Source organism: Astatotilapia calliptera, chromosome 7 (genome assembly GCF_900246225.1).
Source record: "Astatotilapia calliptera chromosome 7, fAstCal1.2, whole genome shotgun sequence".
In the NCBI taxonomy this organism is placed as follows: Eukaryota; Metazoa; Chordata; class Actinopteri; order Cichliformes; family Cichlidae; genus Astatotilapia; species Astatotilapia calliptera.
The window spans coordinates 41,902,493-41,926,272 of record NC_039308.1 but is presented as its reverse complement, the minus strand read 5'-3'; the positions used below and the strand labels follow the sequence as shown (position 1 = coordinate 41,926,272).

The following is a 23,780-nucleotide window of genomic DNA, read 5'->3' as shown; positions in this document are numbered from 1 at the left end:
ACCCCTTCCCCCACTCCAGCTGCAATGTTTGTCAATCAAACGATTTCCGCAAAACTATTGGTTGCGAATTCTGTCGCTCAAACAAGGTCGTGAGCTTTTATTGGACAAGGTGCGTGCCTCGTCAAGACGTCATTTACACAGAGTATATGTATACTGTGCCGGAAGAACGGGGTTTATACCGTTTATCAAATTTTAAGCAAAACAGTTAGACTCATGTGGTAACACAACAAATTGAAGGTTTAATGTAGTGTAATTCATCTACTTGATAACTGTATTTTGGTTAACTACGGGTAACATAAAACCTTCACCCCGCACGCGCGTTTGCTTTGAATTTTAAATCGAGCACACTAAGTAGCCTACACGCACGCCCACGTCTCGTTCGAGAAACGCCCAGTTGATGGCGGTAGTGTAAAGAGCGCAGACCCTCGTTACCTAAAGCGAACGTGTTTATCTTTTAGGTATGTGTTAGTGTAATTTTATTTACATGGCGACAGTTAACAACAACAGTAACCTCAAAACGCTTTATGATGTCAGTTTAAATAGTATATCAGAGAATGGCATATGAGCAGCACTTGATAATGTGCTATTATTGTGTATTATTAAATTGAATTATCAGTAAAAAGAAGATTCTGCTCAACTTTCAATTCACTGGACTGGCTACTGCCACATTAGTGAGGACTGTGGAACAGCTCAGAGTCGGTTTGATATGAATTTTTTTTTCTCACATGTTTGCACTGACTTGCTCACTATCGCTCAGGTTACCGATTGGAAAATCTTGCACACAAAGGCCGTTTGTCTTTTTAAAGGATAATCGAAACTTTTGGGCTTTCTAAAATGGCATCAGTGATACATCAATTCAAAATACAATGTATGTGGAATTCATTCTCAGTTGTTTTGTGGCTTCAAAAAGGTCTACATTATTAAAGCACTGCAAATTCTTCAATTTCACTGCTCATGTATAGAATAATAATAAATATCACTATTTTATTTTCACTTCTTTCTTTCTATTCTTTTTATTGAAACGCCACTATGGGGACACCCAACAGTGTCATTGATGGCTTACTTTATGTTGCAATTAATTGCAACAATTTTGAGCCAGCACATTGAGCTTCGATATGATGAAAGGATAGTTACTGAACGATGTTTCAGTCTCACCGACCCGCATTTGTCTAACGTGTGCCGCACTTCACAGTTTCACTTCAAGCTGAATTCTCTGCCTCCAATACTGCTTTTAGAAACTCTGATGAACACCACAAGCAGCCCGCAGTCTGAGAGAGGAGCGTTCTTTTACAGTCGTTTGACTTTGCATATATAGTGATGTCTAATGTTGCTCGTTTCTTGTGGTCCACATCCTCACTTGTCTTTTCCATTTACAAAAAAATAATCACAAATTTTATTTCTCCCGTCTTTTCTTGGGACTCTAAACGCAGCACTTGGCTGGCACAAATCCCCGTTCGCTAATCGCTTCTCATCAGATCGTCGGGATTCAGACGTCATGCTTTCATCCGTCAGAGGTAACGGAGCATAACGTGAATCCGCAGTCCGGGGAACAAACATACAGACATCCTCATCATCATCATCATCAGCAGCAGCAGCAGCTAGCTTAGTGATGATGAACATGGATTTAAGTGCCGTTATAGAGGAGATGGAGACGGGCGACCAAGACTCGGCTCTGACGGCTTTACAGAGCTACAACAAGCAGGTAAACACCAGCCCTCCAACATCGGGAGGAATCAGTGCGTTGTAGAACAGCTGTTTGAGTTTATGAAACGCTTTCCATTCAGAAGATGATCCTGAAATAATTGCCAAATCAGAACTGCCTTCAAAAGTAGAACCTTTACTATATTAAATGGGGTTTAAAGCTGCATTGTACACCTTAATAGCCTATACGATATTGTGTATTGAGCCACCCCTTCTTCTTCTTCATGTTTTGCTTTCACGGAGCCAGATTTCCTCGTAATTTTAAAGGGATATTAAGCAACAGTTCTCAAGGCTTTCTCTGGGTCTTTCAAAGTTCTTCTTTGGAATTCGCTGCTTTTCACTCATTTTCAGCCCAGTCCTTGTACCTGACAGATTTTTGACATGACAGCAATGTGTTTTTGACGGTTAAGCAACTGAGCACTGACCCATGAGTCATTCAAGCTTAAAAAAACATCTAACTTACGGGATGAACCAGTACTGTGTCTGGAATAAACGAGAACTTAAAGATCCAAATATAAATTGTATCACTGGGAACTTTGTTACAAATAGCCTGTTGTAAAAACACATTCCCGTTTCTTTAGCTGATTCTATAAACATGACACATACCTGAGAGATGCATCTGACCCTTGATCCATCTACTGTTTACCAAAGAAATGGTCTCAGTGGAAGGGTGGCTGTCAACAACGCATTCTTACACCAAACTACACAAAAACTGGACTGAAAATAAGTAGCAACAGGTCTTATTGAGTGATGAATCCAAAGTAGATATCTTTGGTTTAAAACATTGCCAGTGTGTATAGAGGATGTCAGGAGAGAGCTGCAACAAAGGTACAGTGAGTGTCTATGGTAAAATATGGAGGAGGCATGTTATGGTTTCGGGCTGATTTTAGCCAGTGGTGCTGGGGATCTTGTCAAAATTCATTTATGAATTCATTTATGAATGCAATAAAATGAGTGCCATCAGATTTGGATCTACAGTGCAACAGCATCTGGAAAGTGTGTGATAGTGGCTTAATTTTTCACTTTTTTAATGATAAAGTGAATATGCTGACAATGCAGTAAAGGCATACCTGGATATAAGACACACTGAAATGCCGTCACAAATTCCACTGGATGTGAATTGGCCTCCCCAGAGCCTGGACCTCAACATTATCCAAGTATTGTGGGATCTGCTGTTGGTGCTGGGAAATTGGTAGAACCACCCATATCATAAATCACCTAAATTACTTAATAAATAATAAATGAATATTAGATAGGATAAAACATGGTTTATTTATCCCAAAGTTGAGACATTCATTGCACCAAAATAATAATTTCAATAATAATAATGATGTGGCATAAGTTGACAGTAAGTGTAATCTATTTAGCTGCCTATTAATTCCCTCTTAACCCTTTGAACTTCTGTGGTAGTTTAGTCCCAAGTTTTATTATGTGATCACCAACGTACAAAGAGTTGAGCCTGACACAGTTTGAATTGCAGGCAAGTCAGTTTCATAATGTGGTAGAAAATCAGAAAGAAATGTAAAAAGAAAAGAGAGAAATATTTGTTGAAAATAATTATTTTTAATTCATGTGAGCCACTGATCGTAAAAATAGAAATGGGAAATGCAAGTTAGTTTTGTCACAAATATCTACATCCATTGCATCCATTTTCTGCCACTAATCCAGGTTTGTGTCACTAGGCCAGCAGTCTAAGAAAAAAAGCCCAGACGTCCCTCTCCTCAGCCAGCCACAGTTTTCCAGGGGGACACCAAAGCCTTCCTTAGCCAGTCAAGGCATATAATCTCTCCAGAATTTCCAGGGTGTTTGTTCTGAGATTAAATCCTAATTTCTTGCAGAATCTGACATGTACGTATGTCGTAACTCAAGCCATCTAGAGAGGTTTCTCTGTGCTCTTTCAGTTTTTCTAACATGTGTGATTTCCTTGTAACTCTGATACACCTTGGAAAGGAGTCAGTGTCAGGACACTGAAGAGTAATGGGAAAGAGCACTGTGGGAGTTTTGAAATTAATGTAATTAATGGATTCATCGCTTAGATACAGAGAAAAAAAGAGGACAGAGAAGCAGAAGCAGTTACTCGAAGATAATGAGATCATGTTTAAGATCAGTGCTGAGGTACATCCAGTAAAATGTCAAAGATTTCAGCTGCAATGTTTAGTGATATTACAGATATTTTATTTCCATTTTAAATTCAAGCTTATCATAACACATTATACTACTTCCCTTAAACCATAAGCTTACTCTAAGACTGATGATATTAATTCATATTTTATCTATAACTCTCAGGATTATCATTACTTTTTAGATTAGTTATTTTAGGTAACTACTTTGTACTCTACGTACATTATTAAGTTAGAGCTCTGGTGTTGGACCAAGGACACTTGGACTCTGGCTCTTGAGGCCTGGAGTTCCCTACCACTGTTCTAAGATATAGTGTTTTGTTAGCCTCTAATTGTATGGAAGCACAAAAAGAGTACAAGCTAAAGGACCTAAAGTACATACAGTCATAGCTCAGTGTGTACTGTTCAGTGTAATTAATTTATAACATAGCTTTTCCAAACATCCTAGTTTTTATTTGACATGCTTACATTATTTTACTTTGCACACTGATCAATCCCAGCCCATTCTTCTTTGGCAAATCTGTCAGGCTCTCCAGATTTGTTTGTTGGCATGGTCTTTGGTCTTCAGGTCACCCCACTGATTTTTCAATGGGATTGGACTGAACAGGTGGACTGATTCATGTGCTTTTCTATTCTCCCAGAGCACTCAATGCTTTACACAACATGCCTTATTCACCCATTCACACCTATCAGTAGATGACCCACTCTACCTCCTGAGCTACAGCCACTCTGATTTACCACTGAGGGCTTGAATTCCTGAGTCAATGTTCACTTTGGTCTTCTGGAGATTGTTCTTCACCAAGAGTGATGCATGTTTGGGGTTGTTGTCATGCTGGAAGATAAAACAATGACCCAGAACCAATTTTGCTGCTGAATACTTCTTTCAAAATCTTCAAATATCCTTCTTTCTTCATGATTCCTCCTGCCTTCGTAACATTCCTAGGTCCAGACGAACTGATGCATCCCCAAAGAATGATACTTCCACCACTGCGTGTTCTTTGGGTTCTGAATTGTGTACAACCTCACCCTTATTTCTCCAAACATAAGCAGCATCTTTATGGCAAAGAGCTCTACTTTAGTCTCATCTGACCAAAAGGCACACCTTCAGATGCATAATCTTTCTCCAGGTTGTCCTTAGCATACATCAGTCTGGCTTGAAGTTGACACTTCTGCAGAAGTGGAGTTTTTCTTAGTTTGCAGTCTCACAGTCCGTGAGATGGTCTCCTTTGATACTACAATTCATGATTTTGGTCAATCACTCACCAGTGCTTTGAAAGTTGTTCTGTGGTTTTTAAAAAACATTTCTCACTAGCTTTGTTTCCAGAGTCTTTGAAATCTTTTGCTTCCTACCTCTGCAAAACTTGCTCTGTACTGTGCAGCTCTCTTTAAATTTCTTTATGATACTTGTCAGTCCAGTTCTTTATCCTTGGAAATACTGTAATAACTTTGTATATCTATCTCCTGCTGTTTCAGTGTCAACAAGTATACACTAATTTCTTTTGTTTTTGGCACAATGGTTGTGAACGTTCAAACCCTAGCTGAAGTTTTTAGATAACCCTCAGTTTTAACTTGATTCTATTAATTTTGAGCATTACAGAGTCAAAGCACATCATGTATATGTTCGTGTGTGTGTGTGTGTGTGTGTGTGTATATATATATATATATGTATATATATATATATAAAAAAAAACACCCAGCACGCCCCTGCGGGCGGTTTATCCTTCAAGCTCGGGTCCTCTACCAGAGGCCTGGGAGCTTGAGGGTCCTGCGCAGTATCTTAGCTGTTCCCAGGACTGCGCTCTTCTGGACAGAGATCTCCGATGTTGTTCCCGGGATCTGCTGGAGCCACCCCCTATGCTAAGCAAGCCTACCGCAGACATGAGCGAGACAGATAAATATGAAGGCATGCCGGCTCGGACGTCGCCCGGATCAACAAGGTCCGCGTCAGGTGTTGAGGAACCAGGGCACCCTGACGAAAAGTGGGCTACTGGAACAAGAAGGCATCGGTGGGCATATATATATATATATATATATATATATATATATATATATATATATATATATATATATATATATATATATACATATATATATGCAGACTACAGTGGCTTCCAGCTTGATGTCAGCTCTCCTGAGCCAGCTGAAGCTAACCACACTGTCACAAACACAAGAGTATCAGTGTTACCATGTAACTGAGCTTGGTGTCTATCCAGGTCAGTTAATGTTAGAAATGATAGTTGGAACTACATGTTATATGTATATGAAGTCACATGAGTTTTGTTACATTCTGCAAACCCCAGGTGCACCATGCTTCATGGCTTCCTCAGCACGGAGACTGTGTAGGAGTTAATCTCAAAGGCAATAGGATTAGATTTTCTTATACACAAATAGATTTAGCTACAGGCCAGTTAAATCCTACTTCACCAAAGAGCTCGTACAGATCAGAAGCTTAGTGGTTGTTACAGGACACTGCCATATTTTGAGTTGTAGACTGGAGTTAGTCTGCTCTAGTTTTCCAGCCTTCTGGGAGTTGTGGGAATTTGCATTAACATAAATATTAGTAGGGGCACATTAATGAAATAATGGGTATAACTTATGTTTATTTTCCTTAATTCAGAACTCGGTATTTGAATTAAGTGAATGATGTGGATTAATTTTTAGTAAATGGTCAGACTACTTCAGCATGTGTGATGGACATGTTTCTTTTGATGTCAGCATCAAAAGACAGCTACAGTGAGGCTCAGCTTATCTGGTACTGAGGCTATTTGTATATAAACGAACAACATCTGAAAGGAAGTTGCTCACGTTCTCATTTGTAATCTGTGATAATTGTGTAAATCCAGACAACAAGTCAATAGAAAGGACCTTTGTAACTTTGTAACTGAAGATGCTTCTTTGATGAGAGGTGTCTTTACCAACTGAAGTCGATCTGCCTATTTTTTTCAAGCATTTAAGACTACCATGACCTGAATGACTGAGGAGCTACACAGAGATATGACACACTGGAGAGATGTCTTTTGGAAGGCTTACGCATGCATTAATGTTCTGCATGCATTGATGGATGGATGATTGCATGCTCTTTTTGTAATTTGAAGCCTATCTTCAATTAAAATATCTAAGAAAAAATATGATTACTAACATTAGAAAACTCTCATACAGAAAACGGTGTTCATTAAGATTCAGATAATGAAACGACCCAGAGGTTCAGTCAGAGTTCCTTTATAATACACCGGGGACTGGCTTTCTCAGGTGTGCTGAAATTGGGTCAGCTCCACCTACTAGATACCTGAAAGCAACAAGAAAACAAGGCCAGCACACTGGCTGTCACATATTTCAAATGATGTGATGTGGATCATTTTTACATTTTTGCTTCTTTATTTTTTCTCTCTACTTTGTATTATGATTATTCGGTTCATTTCTGTTGATATATTGCCAGTTCAAAACAAAAGTTAACTCAAGTCACTTTACATTGCAAGATCAAGATTAAACAATATTAGAAGACCCTAAGACATATCTTCTTAGTTGTAGCTGAGCGATGTACATAGGAGAATGGATGGCTCGATTACTGCAAACACAACGACTTATTGGTACAAATAACATAACACAAACTTGTCTGCTTCTTCTATCCACTGACTCCCTTTTTTGTGCTTTGTACTTCTCTTTTCTTCAGATGAACCAGTGCTTTACATTCAACAGGGATGAGCAGAAGGACAGAGAGGTATTTATAACATTTCCTATTTATACACATAGGGCAAATAATTAATTGATCCCCTGCTGAACTTATCAGTTCAGCAGGGGATCATCTGGATCGAAATACTTCAGCTTGTCCTTTCCAGTCTGTTTACATTTTTTAAATGTTCTGTGTAATTCAGTTTCATCTGAAAAAAAAATTGGCTAAGGATTAATCATTTCTTTGGATGTACCAACATGCTTTATGCTTTCCTTTGTATACTCGCCTGTTTTAGGAAGGAAAGTTACAAAAGGTATGAATAACCAATGAACACCATGTTGTGCTCTTCCATTAGAAACCTAGAACCCACAATTTATCTTCAACTTGTGACTCTTTCTGGATGGGGTCCTGTTAAGAATTCATTATAGGATATAAATAATTCATGAGATGAAAATGACAGTGGGAGTGATTTACTTCTCGGGGATTATCAAATGCTTGTAAGGATCTGTGTGTTTAACCAGAGGAAAAGTAATGATCTGCTCTTAAATGGCAGTGATTGGCCAGCTGTGAATAGATTAAATCCCATAATTGTGAAGTTGATAGGGTCGCTCTTGTTACGTCAGTTGAAGGTTCATAAACACTGGCCTAACAAAATGCTGTCAGATTTGGACAGTATTCACTGCTCTTTGATTTCTCAAGGTAACTGTGACTGAAGTCATTGTGTTTCATCTATGATCTGTACACACTGTTTGCTGGTGTCGGGGAGGCTGAGGGAGTTGCAGCTTGTTTCAGTGTTCAAAAGACAGGGAGAGCTGGAGATTCAGTCAAAGTGGCTTTATAATGCAAGGGGACTGGCCTTCTCAGGTGTGCTGCATCTATAATTGGGTCAGCTCCACCTACCAGATACCGGAAAGAGACAGGCAACAAGAAACCAAAAAAACAAGGCGAGCTCACTGGCTGTCACAGGTACATTACTGAAGGGGCACACACTTTGTGTCCAAACCAGTATGTACATTGTAATAAATATTTCCAGAATTATTTGCCAGACAAGATAAGCTAAAATGCTAAATGTGATTTTCTATAGATTGTTTGCCAAAGTTACAAAGAAACATATTCTTGTTTGTTTGCTGCTGTTCACAATCAAAACATCAGTGCTTCCACCATACTGTTTCAGGAGAGCCAGACCTCATAATATGTACATGTATATACACAGGTATATACACAATTTTAATAAAACTTTTAATTTGAAATGTGGTTTAGTTTATTACAAGTTCTTCAGCTGTTCCTCAGCTGGATCCATGATACCATATACCAATATATAAGGTAAGCAACTTGTTGTAAAACACTTAAAAATGAGTAACATGTCAAAGAAAACCCAACAAACCACCCAAACCCTGATGGTATTACTCCATCATTTAAGCCAGTTTACCTTCCTGTCAAATGAGAGCTGCAGACTAGTCACAGACTGTTAGTGTTTTTTTCCATCTCTGACTCGACTACTTAACACAATAACACCTACAGCACATACAGAAATAAATACAAACAGAATCCAAGTGGAAGGCTCACAGTCTGTTATTTTAGCATAGCAGTCATTTTTAATTTAAGGTACAAACATGCCGGATTCATTTTTCAACCCTGAAGGCTGCTGTTTCCTCAGCTCACACACGTCTGGTGAAAATTTGTTGGAAATTTCTTACACGTACTGAACTATTTATAACAGAATTCTTGGGAATGGGGATTTTTATCTGTCTGCCAAATAAATCTGTCTGGCAATTAATATTAAGATTATTGGCACTAGTGCTCGACAGGGGATGAATCACACGGCCTTTTCCCTGCAGTAAGCTCAGGATAAACAGAATAGGAAATGGAAAACCAGCTCTTATAGGTTGATTCTGTTGTAAAATGAATAGTTAAATGTTTACCTGTTCTAACATTTCCTTAGCGTTATATTAGAATACTCGAGTAAGTGATATATTATATAATGTTGGAGTAAATCCAGGATAAATTGTGGGTTTTTGTCAGTAGATGTAAACACACTTAATCAGTTCAAAGGTTTAAAGAAAACTACAAATAGGTGTGAGATCACAATGGCAATAGTTTAATGGAATCCAATGGGAATTATGAAATGAAGACCTTTGATTTATTCATTTGCTTGAACACTAATCATGCTGGCATATTAGTTTTGATTGTAAGAAGATATTCTGATGATACATAACACAAGAACAAAAACTAATGAGAAAGAAGCAGTTCTGAAGATTAGAAAAAAGAAATCTGGTTTATCATTAAGTATATTGCTGCAAATTCATTCATGGCCTAAACCTCATACAGTTTATTCAGTATTGATGAAAGTCAATCTTTGAACTGATTAAGGTGAATAGCTGAGAAGATAGAACATTAGAACATTAGAACATTTATTGATTAGTTTTATTGTGATTTTGTATCTAATACACCTGCAATTCATTCAGAAAGCAGTAAATATCTAAAAATGTACTTAAACAAACCAATATTTCTGCATTTAGCAGCTTTATCCTTTAAAAAAGCATCTGAAAATGTTTTTAAACAGTATGATTTAGATTCTGTTTGAGAAAATGTATCTGGTTTTGGAAACCACACTGTTTTCCAAAGTGTTTTCCTCTCTGATAAATAGAAGAACAGTTTTATTCCTATAAAAGGAAGCATTTCATCCAGTAGGAAACAGACCCAAACAGAAACTGTAGTTGATTGTTAAGGTGGAAAAGAAAGGTGAGTTTGTTCAGTGCTAAAGGTTTAGGTTTATTTAAGGTGAAGCTAAAGTTCTATTGCATGGCTTCTTTATCCAATAATCATGTGCCCACGCTAAGCATACACCTACTTGAAGGTCTGCTAAGCTGTCCTGCTTGTAGATGTGCATGACAGCTTAGGAAACTTTTTAGCAACCTTTGTAGCTCCTTGCATTCGGTCACTACAATGTGGGGCTTTTTATCAAGGAAACCCCTTGACATTGGACCGTTATCATTAGCACTACAAATACTTTGTCACTATCGGTAAGACTGCTGTTTAGTATGTAGTGTTTTTCATGTTTCAGTTTTCAATGTACAGTTTCATCTGTTGTGTTACCCATCCTCAGTAAGAAACAGCAATCATTTGTTCACCACTGGCTGTAGGTCGAACTCACTGATCTGTTATTTTCTGTAACACATTTCACTTTGTTGGCAGTCTTAAGACGGTCATGATTTCATTACAATTAGTCAGAAAATGATCTTAAAAACAGAAGCGTTATACTGCAAATGGATCAAAAATCAGTTCTAACATTGCCTGACTTAAAATGTGTGATGGACATTCATTCAGACTGAGGTCAGAAGCTGCAGATATAGCTGTCAGATTTGGTGTTTCATTTTTCAACAGTTTAAAATGTAAATCTGCCTATTTAAATAAATGTATGTGTCTATTTGCACAAAAAAGGAAGGTGTACTCTGTTGATGAACATCAATAGCCTACAGTCTAACACAATTTCTGTTCTGTTTCTACTGTTCCTCCATGAATACACACACACACACACACACACACACACACACACACACACACACACACACACACACACACACACATATATATATATATATATATATATATATATATACATATATACATACATACATACATGTATATGTGCAACGCAGCATCTGGGGGAGTTAGTGCTCGGTTTCCTGGACCGGGAGTTGCAGCCTTCCTGTCTGCTGGCCTGTCTGGAAACGGTTCGAATCCTGTCCAGAGATAAAAATTGCCTGGACCCATTCACCAACCAATTCGCCATGTCCACTCTTGCCCGCTATGCTAGCATTGCTGTGGACAGTGCTACCACACCTGCCCACAGCCAGTCAGTGGATGGCCAAGGTAATTAATATTGCTAGGTATCAATCCTTTTTTTTTTTTTGCATCATCTTTCCAGAGCAAGAAAGGATTGTATTTTAGGTTTTGAGAATTCAAAGATGTAATTCCAAATATATTGTTATGAAGACTTGTTTTGATTTTGAAGATCTAACAGTTAAATTCCATTTTCACTCTCAGTTTCATCAGTTCAGAAACATAGACTTTACTTAGGAAACCTACGTAGGTATAACAAATACTGTTCCTGAATTAGCTTTTTGTGACAGTTCTGTCAAGGCTCTCATCCTTGTTGCTTGCATATTCTACCACCTTTTTTGCCATCAACTTTCCATGAATATGCTTCAATACAGACAGTATATGAACAGACAGACCCTCTGTAGCTTAGGGGCCTCAGTCACACAAGAGGACAAATAGATTGGCACCTCTGTGCAACCACAAAAAACTGATGGTTAGTGAGTGAATTTTTTTGCGATTGCACAGGTTACCTGGTGGGAGGCAATGTGTCTCAGTTTGACTCAGACTGACTGCAGTCATTCTCAGACAGATTGGTCCATCATTATTTTCTCCAAGTGAGGAGACAATGTAGAAGCCCCACATTGAGCAGAGCAGGTTCAGCTCTCAGGCACTCACAATCAAATGCAACAGTACAGTTTAACATGGCAGAATTAGATCCCCCAGCCATGTAGCCTTATTTGGTGAGCTGTACCACTTCCAGATTGTGATGTGAAAGAATCTAAAAACTCAGGAGGGTTAAAGACAGAAATAATAGTTAATTAATAGTTAGTTAACTAGTTGTTTAGTACATTCGTAAGAAAACGACATGCAGGATGTGCAGAGTGTTGATGAGGAGACACTAAAATGCAGATACTAAGAGGCAGGATAACAAAAGGTTAGGTGTTTATTAGGCCAGTTATACTGTTTAACTAGTAATTTACTCAACTATTATTCTAAACTGAATGTTTCATGAGCTATCCCAGCTCATGAAAATCAGAGGTCATGGGACCCATCCCAGCTGGCACAGTGCGAGCTTTTTGAATTAAATAATAAAAAAACTTTTTTGAGATGTATTTTATTGAGATGTATTATGCACAAAAGAAATCCAGTTCTTTGTCCCCTAAACGTTGTATACTGTCACGGTTAGCAGGGCAAACCGTGTGGAATTATTAAAGGACCCAAGAGGCAGGCATTACTGAAGTGAGGGAGCTTTATTAATGGAGAGTGAACATACAAAAAGGCGAGGGGGCTGAAAACAGAACTGAGAAAACATAAACTCGGAAAACTAAGCAAAAACAAACCTTGAAACAGAGATGCAGGAAGACACAGAAAATGATGCAGGATGATGCAGGGAAAGAACACAGAATGACGGATGGAAATAATGCAGATGAACCAGCAATGCACACGAGAAACAGGAGGGAGACACGGCTGGGAGTAATTGGACATAACGAGACAAGAGGAAGTGAAACTAGAAACACTGACGAGAGACACAGACCTACAAAATAAAAAAAGAACTCACACATGCAAAGACACAGACTAAGAAACACGGACTTGACACAGGGGCATACACAGGCAGAAATGACTAGACATTAACTGAGGAAGAACAGAACCAAAAACCAAAGAGCTAGAAAACCAGAACCAAAATACATCACAATAATAGAAAACACAAAACGCTGGGTCAAAAGACCCAGGATCATGACATATACTTTATAATCTTTCTCCTCCATCAATAAACATCATGGATTAGCTGAAGGGAGTTCATGTTGTTGGCAGACCAAGCTAAACAAAATTGCAAATCTTTCTTTTCTTAGAAGAGGATGCGGGAGGAGACGAGGAAGAGACGGGACTATGTAGTAAAGTGCTGAAAGAATCTTCCCCTCCTTCAGAAAATCCTGACCAGGAAATGATTGTTGAGGCACTCAAGTCCATCTGCAACATCCTGCTGCACAATGAGACAGGACAGGTCAGTCTGCTGTGCCTTGCATTCCTCAGATTAACACATTTTAATTGGTTGGTGATAATCTATAAAATCTGACTGGATTTCTGTCACTGGGTTGATGTCAGATGGTAGCAGCAGATCTGCAGCTGATTAAAGGTGTGGCAGAGAGATTGAAACAGTGTCATGATCCTACTTGGAACTATGAGGTATGACCATTACTCAGACAGATAGCTCTTTAATGTAGAATTATTTGTTGTGTTCACTGTAGAGTCAAACAAAAATGGCAGCACTGGGAATCAAAGAAAAAACACAGCACCATGAAGACACTATCAGAATAAACAGGAAGTAGCTGACAAGGGCCATGTTACACCAACACAGACTTAATGGGAAATACAGGGAAAGCACAAAAGCACAATAAGTAAAATGAAGCTTGAAGGCAAACTGAGGAAAGACACAGAGAAGCTCTAAAGCAGAGACTTAAAACATCAAGACCAAACCAGAGTAATCATGATGAGTCAAAATTTAGTCTCCAAACACAATCTCTGGGTCAGAGACCAAGCACTATGACAACTGTAATGAAAATGTTTCTTTAATGCATTTTTAAAGGAGTACTATAGCTGGCAGATGTAGTTTTTGAAGCGTATTTGTTACTGAATATTTGCTAGAATGCAACATATGCATTCAAAATAAGGTTTCTCTTCACAGGTACGTTTCTTTGACTTGCGCCTAACCTTCCTGCTGACTGCCCTAAGAGTGGATGTCAGGGCACAGCTGGCTCAGGAGCTTCATGGTGTCAGCCTTCTAGGTGATTTGTTACCTTTTCCAAGGATGTTGTGTGATTGGTTTAGCTTTCTTTGTTTCTTTGTTGGATGAATATGGAAAAACAAATATGAGAGGTGGACCTTAGCCCAAAAGATGGAGTCAGATCTGAAGCTGACTAAAGTTCAAAAACCCATTCATTTTATTTTCATTTCATTAAAAAAAAAAAAAGGTTAAAAAACCCCCAAAACAAACAAACATTATCAGGAAAGCATCCAGATGAAGTAAATTTGGTAAAGACATGGTACAATTAAGCAAACCTAAAGAACCTGTTGATAACTTGTGTCTTGTCTGTAATTCAAGGAAACCACTTGGAAGCCACACTGGGTCTATGCTGCTCAGGGACCCTGGAGACAGCAAGAGCAGGTTTTGAAGGCATCCCGACCGAAGAGCTGCCCCCACTGAGCCGGCAGCAGACAGAACTAGCTATGGAGATACTGAAAATACTATTCAACATCACGTTTGACATAAACAGACGCAAAGTTGATGAGGTAACGAAGCAAATTAGATTAATTAGGAGAGAGTCACAAGATTTAAACATTTTGTTGTAAATTCAAAGAAAGATGAGAGTTCTCTTCATGACTGGTGAACAACTTGTGTCTGATGTATATGTGAAGGAAGAGGCAGCTGTGTACAGACATTTGGGAGCCATACTGAGGCACTGTCTAATGAGCCACGCTGATGGAGAGGAGCGGACTGAAGAGTTTCACAGGTGATTCTCTGTTCTCTGGTTACTTGATTTATATAGTCATTGCTCCCCTGTGACGCCACGCCCTTCATTCCTTTGTCCTTTCTTTTTTCAGCCATACTGTGAATTTACTAGGTAACCTCCCTCTGCCTTGTTTGGATGTATTATTGATGCCCAAGGTGCAGCAAGGTTCCATTGAATATATGGGTGTCAACATGGATGCTGTGAACACGCTGCTAAAATTCATGGAGAAAAGACTTGACCGGGTAAGACGAGCCACAAGTGCATGCTGTTGGTGGTTCATTACCTCTACAGTTAATATGAAATAAAAGCTGAGGTGCACTAAAGTATATCTAACATAAATTCATAACAAATTGCTATGTTGTTGACAAAGGCATGTTTACTACAAACCAGGCTGAGCGTGTCTCATTTGCTGCCCTCAGATCCACATTGTAGATCATTACATTTGAAAAGTCTTAAACCGGTTGTTTAAAATGTGCTCTAATAATCCACATTTTAGCTGCTTTCCTACAACTGACAAGTTTGCATGTCTGTCTGTCTCAAAGGGTCATAAGCTGAAGGAGACCCTTCTTCCATCACTGAACTTGTTGACCGAGAGTGCCCGTATCCACAGAGAGACCAGGAAGTTCCTCAGGTCAAAAGTCAGTTATTCATCTTACAGAGATTATCTCTGAACATTTTAGCTATTTTGATTGTTCTTGTATGTTTATATGTTTATGTGTGGGTTGTGTTTTAGGTGCTGCCACCACTACGTGATGTGAAAAACAGGCCAGAGGTGGGCAACACGCTGAGGAATAAAATAGTCCGCCTTATGACCCTCATTGACACTGACGTCAAGGACTGTGCGGCTGAATTCCTCTTTGTTCTCTGCAAAGAAAGTGGTGAGAGAGAGTGATGCAAAATCACTTTTTTGATGAGAGAGAAGCAATCACTAAGGTACAAAGGTGATGTTAAAGTCACTCCACCTTCTCTCCAGAAAAAAATAAGTTCACACTGAACCTTTAAAACCACAAATTCCTGAGTAGCTCCTCCTGAATACTGGAGTGAGTGTACTGGGTCATTTCATCTAAAATTAGTCAAATATGAGAAAAAAATTCAGTTAACTTTTTGTTGTGCACTAACTTTAGCAAATCTTTGATGATCAACATGTTCTGTCATGATAACCAAGAATGCATCAAAGCAAGTTTTCCCGTGAGCATGTTAAGCTTGTATATTTAATATAAATTAAGATAATTGGAAGAGTCATAGCCCGTCTGTGAGGATATGTGCAACAAGACAACTTTCTGCAGAGATCTGCCATGGCAAAGTATATACATGTAACTGTAATGATTAAACACCTTGCAGCAAGAACTAGCTTGCAACAAACATAATGTGATCACATCCTGACTACACAGAAACTCTTTGAAAGGTCCAGCTGAGCCGGCAACATTACTGACAACAGAGAAGGTTTATGGAACTTTTTAAACTAGCAAGACCGTCCCTGGAAACAGCTGTTTCAGTTCATCAAATCAAGCTGAAACCCACCAGGTTGTCTGCAAAGAAAATAAAACTACCTTTAAGATCGTGAATACGTTAAGAACTACGAGTTAATGCTAGTCAGTACCCAACACTGTTGGCATCTTATAATATTTCTAGATGTTAAGAACAAAGTCTTTGTTAAACAGTATTTTTTTTGCTACATTTTCAACAATAGAAGGGACAGTTGCATGCCATCTGATGGAAACAGTGGAAACAGACAGAACGAGTACCCGACACTAACTAAATTTAAAAGATTCTCAAACAAAGGACTGAAGGCTCCAAATAGCTGTACATAAAAATGTTATATTGGAAGATTCTTTTAATACAGAGTAATCACAATTCAAGGATTCAAGAAGCTTTATTGTCATTCGCATCACATGTTTACATGAGGTGGAACGACATGATGTACACACGGTCCCAGAGCGAATAGAAACAGAATAACGAAGAAACTGAATTTTTAAAAAAGTAATAAATAAATAGTTGTTGTTTTTTAAACAAAACAGAATAACAAGTAATAGAATAACACGATAAATAATATGATAAATAGAGTGCAACAACCTGACTACCAGTATGGAGTATGGATATAGAATGTAGGTATAAATACTTTAGCAGCAAAAGGGCATGATGACCCGCATTGATAAAATGACAGTGTCAGTAAGTGTCAGTAGTGATTAAGGTGCTACAATATCAGTTCTTGTCCATTTATGCACTGAGAAGTCTCACAGCATCTGGAATGAAGCTGTTTCTCAGTCTGGTGGTTTTGCATTTAATGCTCCTCAGCCTCCTGCCTGAGGGGAGCTTGACGAAGAGTGTGTGTGCTGGGTGAGTGGGGTCCTTCATGATACAGGTGGCCCTCTTCCTGCATCTGGAGGTGTATACGTCTGTGATGGTTGGGAGGCTGCCTCCGACAACTCTCTGTGCAGCCTTCACCACCCTCTGTAGCACCCTACGTTTCTCAAGTAAAAGAAATGTAGGTAAAGGAAGACCTTCCATATTGCATAGTGTGTTTCACCCAATAAGATTATAAATCGTCTGAGGTATGAGACTGAGGCAGAACCCAAGTGCACTTCAGCTTGAGGTGGTGAACAGCTAGCCAGACATCCTCTTTCAGGATTCACTTTTTCACTCAGGGCCAAGTGGGTCTGGATTTTTTTTCACCCTTAATTATGAACACCTTCATTTAGAAACTGCATTTTGTGTTTCCTTGTCTTGTCTTTGTCTGCTATTTAAATTTGTTTGCTGATCTGAAACATTTAAATGTAACAAACATACGGGAAAACAGGAAGGGGGCGAACATTTTTCGCACTGTTGTAAATATATAAAAAGTTTTGTTTCTAAAGACATTTTTAGGTGTAAAATTGATTTGGTTGCGTTTTTTAGTAGAAACTAAAGTTCATCCATAAAAATGTCACGTAGCTATTTCCTGTACTTATGAAGTTACGAGAATTCATAAATGCTGGAAAAATTAAGGTGACTTAAAAAGAGCCAACTTTGAACCTGCTCTGATAGACTTTGAAGGCCAGTTTTTATAGTATGAAGCATCTCTTCACTGGACATGCTTAGACAAAAAATATCAGCTTATTTTGAGGTCGTCAGGTGCATAAATGATCCTAATTTCATTGCTCTTTTTATTGTGCTAGAATGCTGCCATTTTAACAGTAATATGCTCTCTTTCAAGTTTCAAGGTTCATTAAGTATACTGGATATGGCAATGCTGCAGGCCTGCTGGCTGCCAGAGGACTGCTTAGAGGAGGTAAAGACCCTGGAATCTACTCCGAGGATGAGGACTCTGAGACAGAAGAGTACAGAGAGGCCAAAGCCCAGTCAGTACCAACAGAACACTATGTCAGCTCCTTATCAAAATTTCTACTTTGCATTTTTAACAACTTAAGGAGGATCATAAGTTGTAGCTGGAAATCGAAGGGGTGGGGGGGTGTATTGAATGTTGTCAGTGTGTGTGCATCACGGGGTGTATGCACACAGGGAATTCTGGAGGAAGTTGGATGAAGTGGTAGAGAGTGTCCCACGGGAGGGAGAGAGCGGTGATTAGAGCAGAATTCATTAGACATGCAGGTGAAGGGAACAGAATGTAGCTAGGCAACACCAGATTGTGGTCTGTAGTCTGTAGGATGACTATGAAATCAAGAAGAGGAAGTATGTGAAGAGAGAGGCGAGGATTAAATGATGGAAGCTGAATAAGGAAGAATATTACATAGAGTTCAGTGAAGAGTTGAAGCAGGCTCTGGGTGGTAGGGAAGAGTTATCAAATGACTGGGAAAGGACTGCTGAAGTGATGAGAGAAAGTGCCAACGATGTATTTGGTGTATCCTATGGACACAGAAAAGAGGACAATGAGACTTTGTGTTGTAATGAGGAAGTACAGGAAAGTATTCAAAGGAAGAGGTTGGCAAAGAAAAAGCAGGATAGTCAGGGAAGTGAAGAAAGTAAACAGGACATAAGATGAAATATATTTACAACTAAGTGATGACTATGAGTGGTGACTAGTGTTTGATGTGGCTGAGGATGTATAGGGATGTATGTATGTATCATTTATAATATGTTATAATATGGTGTTTGGTAAAGGTATAATACAAAACAAATGAAGAATAGAATAGGACAGAATAGCTTTTTAGTGATATTGTACATCCATCCATCCATCTATCTTCTTCCGCTTTATCCGGGGCTGGGTCGCGGGGGCAGCAGCCTAAGCAGAGAAGCCCAGACCTCCCTCTCCCCAGCCACCTCCTCTATCTTGTCCGGGGGAGCACCAAGGCTGGATCGTCTTTGGCTGCTGGTTAAGTCAATATTGTTTGGAGAGAGATAAAACCTGCAGCTTCAGAATCGAGCGCAAAAAGGACGTAAACACAAAGCGCCCACCGACGCTTCAAAATCAGTGAGCTGTCGGCTTTCAGCCCCGACGGCGTGTCCGTGTCCGCGTACGTGCCGTCGTGTGAGAAAGGCGACATCTCACTGATTCGGATGCGTTGTGTCCGCGTTTTTGTGTTTACGTCTTTGTGCAGAATCCGTGTACCTGCTCTGGTTGTAGAAATCTTGTGAGGTTTAACCTGAGATTCTGGCGTTCTGGGCAAAATAAATTGATGTTTTAATGAATCGATATCATGTTATCCAAGCCAAAATCGATTTTAATCAATAAATCAATAATCAAAACCCACCCCTACCTCAGCTGAATTCTTTTTACATCTTTGTTTGTTTGTTATGCACATTTAGCTTTTTTAAAGAAAATATATTTCTGTTTCCCTGCAGAATCAACCCAATAACAGGAGTTGTAGAAGAGGAGCAGCCCAATCCCATGGAAGGAATGACAGAAGAGCAAAAGGAATATGAAGCCATGAAGTTGGTCCACATGTTTGACAAACTGTCAAGGTCACTAAAAGCACACACAGTCACACAAGTAACCTGCACTGGTCAAGTTGTTGTCTTCAACAGAAGCCTTTAATGCTATGGTGTAATATGTAAAAGTTCAGCCCTGAAATGCCTAAAAAGTACCAGGTTAATGTAATATATTTGGTTGAGATGAACACTTATATCTAAAATATGATTGTTGAGAATATTTTGCAGTAATCATTAATACCATCACAGTGAAATAAGTGTGAACATGTCACCGATTTTCTAAGTAAATATTTTACTAAAGGTGCTATTGACGTGAAATTTGCACCAGATGTTGGTAAAAACTCATCCAGTTCACACATGCAGAGAAACCAAACCATAGATGTCCATCAATTAAATTATGTGTGATAATGAGAAATGACACACGGAAAAAGTATTAAACACGTGAAGAAAAAGACGTGCAAAAAGGCATAGGAAGTCATGACACCAGCTGAAATTATCAGTAACTTGAAAGCAGTCCTGCCACTTAGTTCAAATTAGTCTCAACTGATGACTTATAAAAATGCCTCACTGGTTTATCATGATGGATAAACCAGTGAGCTCTCTCAAGACCTTTGCAACCTTATTGTTGTGAAACATACTGATGTCACTGGATACAGAAGAATTTTGAAACTACTGAAGGTTCCAGTGAGCGCTGCTGGTGCCAACATCGGGAAGTGGAAAGAACATAATTTTACCATAATCAGCCAGGTGTTCCCCACAGGATTTCAGACAGAGGCATGAAAACAATTATCAGAAGAGTTGTTCAAGAGCCATGGAGCATTTGTGGAGAGCTACAGAAAGACTTGGAATCAGCAGGTACAATTGTTTCAGAGAAAACAATAAGTAATGCAATCAGCTGCCATGGCCTGTATGCATGCTCACCATGTAAGACTCCGCAGCTGAAGAGAAAGCATGTTGAAGTGCAGAAGAACATTTAGACAAGGCTGTTTAATACTGGGAGAAATTTGAGCTCTTTGGATGCCATAATACACACCATATCTGGAGGGCATAAAGCACTGCAGATATACTAACAGTGAAGTTTGAAGGTGGGAACAACATTGTGTAGCACTGGCACGCTTCACATAATTGAATCAAGGATAAATGGGAAAATGTACCAAGACATTCTTGATTTAAAAAAAACATCTTCCAGGATGATGAAGATGATGAAGGGCAGATGTTTCAGCAAGACAAAGATCCCAAACACTCAGCCAAGGAAACTTTCAATTTGCTTCAGAGAAAGGGAGAAAAAAGCTGCTAGAAATGCCCGAATCCAATTGAAGATCTATGGAAAGAACTAAGGCTCAGAGTTTATAGAAGGGGCCCACAGACTGTTTGTGTGGAAGAATGGGCCAAAATCACACCTGAGCAATACAGATGACTAGTTGCTCCACACTTGAAGATGTTATCATCATCAAAGGCTTTTGAACAGATTAAATAAATGTTAGGAAACGCGTTGAATACTTTTTCCATGTCCATAGCACCTTTAGAAATATATTTACTTAGAAAATAGAATTTTTTTTCTTAGTGCTTAGTTTACCCACTGTATATATTTATTTCTGTTGTAATACTTATCCTGCAGAAACCATTTAATACAGCCCATGCAGCTCGGTATGGATGGGACAATGACAGAGATGACTACAGAGGATCTCCATAAACTGACCAACAAGCCATTGCTCCAGTCAGAAGACCCTCCTAATTTAGACAGTGAGGATGAAAACTGAAGAAGGAAACGAATTCCATCCATGACAATCCTAAAAAAATCTGTGTCACTATTTAAGCGATTCATATATCATAAGTATAATTTTGTCGCATTTTGCCCAATTTAATTGGCGAGGAAAGAAAATGTTAATTTGTTTAGTAAATATCAGAAACCGGTACACAAGAAGCCACTTAAATGATCATAAACTCGAATACAGAATTCAGGTAATTTTACAAGGATGATTATTTTAATAGGAATAGTTTTTTCATCCGAGATATTTATGTTCAATAAAATATAAAAATGTAATTACTAGGTTGTGTTATGAAGCACTTAACTGACAACAAGTGGAAGAGAAAATTCCTTAAACACTTTATATAAGGGAAAGATGTCAGGGGACAATGTAGCTAGCAAGCATCAGATGGTCGTTTGTATGGCTGTGGGCATGATCAAGAGGAAGTGAGTGAAGTCAGGGGAGAGGTTTAGGTGGTGGAAGCTGAAGAAGGAAGAATGATGTGCAGTGTTCAAGGCTGAGTTGATACAGGTGGTAGGAAGTGTTGCTACTTGACTGAGAAAGTACAGCTGTAGTGGTGAGGGAAACTGGCAGAAGGGTATTTGGAGAGATTGAGTTAGAAAAGATATGAAGCAGGTTTGGGTGAGTAAAGATAGTGATGGAAATGTAATGAAGAGAATGTGTTCAGGAAGGAGAAGCTCATCAATGAAGAAAACGAGAAAGGACAGAAGTCAGTTGGTGAATCAGGAAGTGTAAAGGATTAGAAAGGAGGAAGGAAAGGGCAGCTATGAAGAGGATGAAGCAACGTGCCTGTGGAGGTTTGGAGATGTCAGGGAGAGAGGGCAGTAGACTGTTTAACACGATCCTGGATAGTGGTAGGATGCCTGAGGGATGGACAAGTAGCATACAAGTCCTGATTTCAATAACAAGAGTAATGTGCAGAGCTGTCCTAAGTACAGATTGGTAAAGTTGATGCCACCATACCATGAAAATATGGAAAAGAGTTGTTGAAGCTAGGCTGAGAGGAGATGTGGCAGCAAGGACCAGTACAGCTTCATACAGAGAGCACTACAGATGCAATATTTTTTTCTTTAGAGTTTTGATGGAGAAGTATGGAGCAGGTAAGATGGAGCTGCACTGTGTGTTTGTGGCTCTGAAGAAAGCATAAGACGCAGTGTGAAGAGGCACACAGGAGTGGTAGGGAAGGTGTGCAGTATTAGTGTAAGATGGGTTCAAGGTGGGGATTGCATTAGGGATCTACAGTCCACAGAGGCCAGGCAGCAGTCTCTGTGGACTATGACATTATGAGAGAACGGAGAGCAGATGGAAGGTAACCTGAGATGTGGAGGTATGCTCTGGAGAGAGAGAGAGAGAGAGAGATTGCGAGGGAGACAAGTGATCCTGCAAGGAGCAGAGGTACTGTAGGTAAATGAGTTTAAATAATTGGGATAAACACCCCACAGAGTATGAGAGGTGAAGAAGAGAGTCAAGGCAGGGTGGAGTGAGTGGAAATGAGTGTCAGGGGTGATTTGTGAGAGACACATGGCAGCAAGAGAGCAAGGTTTAGATGGTAAGGAGACCTCTTATGATATATGACTTGTAGAGGGTGGCACCTACTAAAAAAAGCAGGAGGTGCAGCTGTTTTCATTATCAGTGACCAGAACGGACAAGGTCAGAAAAGAATACATCAGAGGGACAGCTTAGGTTGAGCTTTTGGAAACAAAGTAGGCTGAGATGGTGTGAGAGATGTTAAGGAGGAGAGTAGATATATTGGACAAAGGATGTATAATATGCTGCTGCCAGGCAGGAGGAAAAGACAGAGAGGAGAATCATGGATGTAGTGAAGGAGGACATGCAGAGGGTTGGTGTGCCAGAGGAGGATACTAAGTGAGAAGGAGGCAGATGGCGACTGTGATGATGTCAAAGTAGAGGAGCAGAGAAAAAGAAGGAATATGTGGGAAGCATATGAAATGAGGAATGATTGGATTCAAGTTATATGTAGGTTTTGCTGTTTTTTTAGGGATCAATTTTTTAGGATACTGTATTTATCTTAGTCGGCTCCTAAATATCAAAGAATTATCTTCCTTCCTCTCAGAGATCTTCCTTCTTATTTGCACCAGGACCCATCTGAACCCATCACAATCAGTAGACTTTTGTATATGAAAAAAAGTGATGAAAAAAAATGTTCAAATTATAAGTCTTCAAAATACATATAGATGGTTGGATGTTTTACTTCATTATTTTCCAGCTTTTTTGAGCCCTCATAAATACAAGATGCAGCCATAAATATATTTCTGAACGCTCATAAGTACAATAACTAGCCACATGAAACCTTCAGGGTTGA

At 39.1% G+C, this 23,780-nt stretch overlaps 1 protein-coding gene across 3 annotated transcripts; it reads left to right on the top strand.

The window, feature by feature from the left end:
• The first annotated feature begins 47 nt into the window (after positions 1 to 47).
• Positions 48 to 23,252, top strand: ric8a (RIC8 guanine nucleotide exchange factor A). Of its 3 annotated transcripts, none has more exons than XM_026174834.1 (16): positions 48 to 109; positions 1,431 to 1,702; positions 7,492 to 7,539; positions 7,787 to 7,804; positions 11,151 to 11,364; positions 13,164 to 13,315; positions 13,417 to 13,497; positions 13,997 to 14,096; positions 14,414 to 14,601; positions 14,728 to 14,822; positions 14,914 to 15,064; positions 15,365 to 15,460; positions 15,556 to 15,700; positions 18,016 to 18,160; positions 19,602 to 19,721; positions 21,307 to 23,252. In XM_026174834.1, the coding sequence occupies exons 2-16, from the start codon at positions 1,610 to 1,612 to the stop codon at positions 21,446 to 21,448; spliced, it is 1,788 nt and encodes a 595-aa protein (XP_026030619.1). In that variant the 5' UTR covers positions 48 to 109; positions 1,431 to 1,609; the 3' UTR covers positions 21,449 to 23,252. The 3 variants fall into 3 exon arrangements, with proteins under 3 accessions (XP_026030619.1, XP_026030618.1, XP_026030620.1); XM_026174833.1 differs by lacking the exon at positions 48 to 109 and adding an exon at positions 402 to 458; XM_026174835.1 differs by lacking the exons at positions 48 to 109; positions 7,787 to 7,804 and adding an exon at positions 402 to 458.
• Positions 23,253 to 23,780: the final 528 nt, after the last annotated feature.

Excerpts from the sequence above, each read along its gene's own strand:
- ric8a (XM_026174834.1), top strand. The coding sequence starts at position 1,610 with ATGATGAACATGGATTTAAGTGCCGTTATAGAGGAGATGGAGACGGGC. Across the intron at positions 14,823-14,913 it reads CGGACTGAAGAGTTTCACAG|CCATACTGTGAATTTACTAG; the intron begins GTGATTCTCTGT and ends TTCTTTTTTCAG. Across the intron at positions 15,461-15,555 it reads GGAAGTTCCTCAGGTCAAAA|GTGCTGCCACCACTACGTGA; the intron begins GTCAGTTATTCA and ends GTTGTGTTTTAG.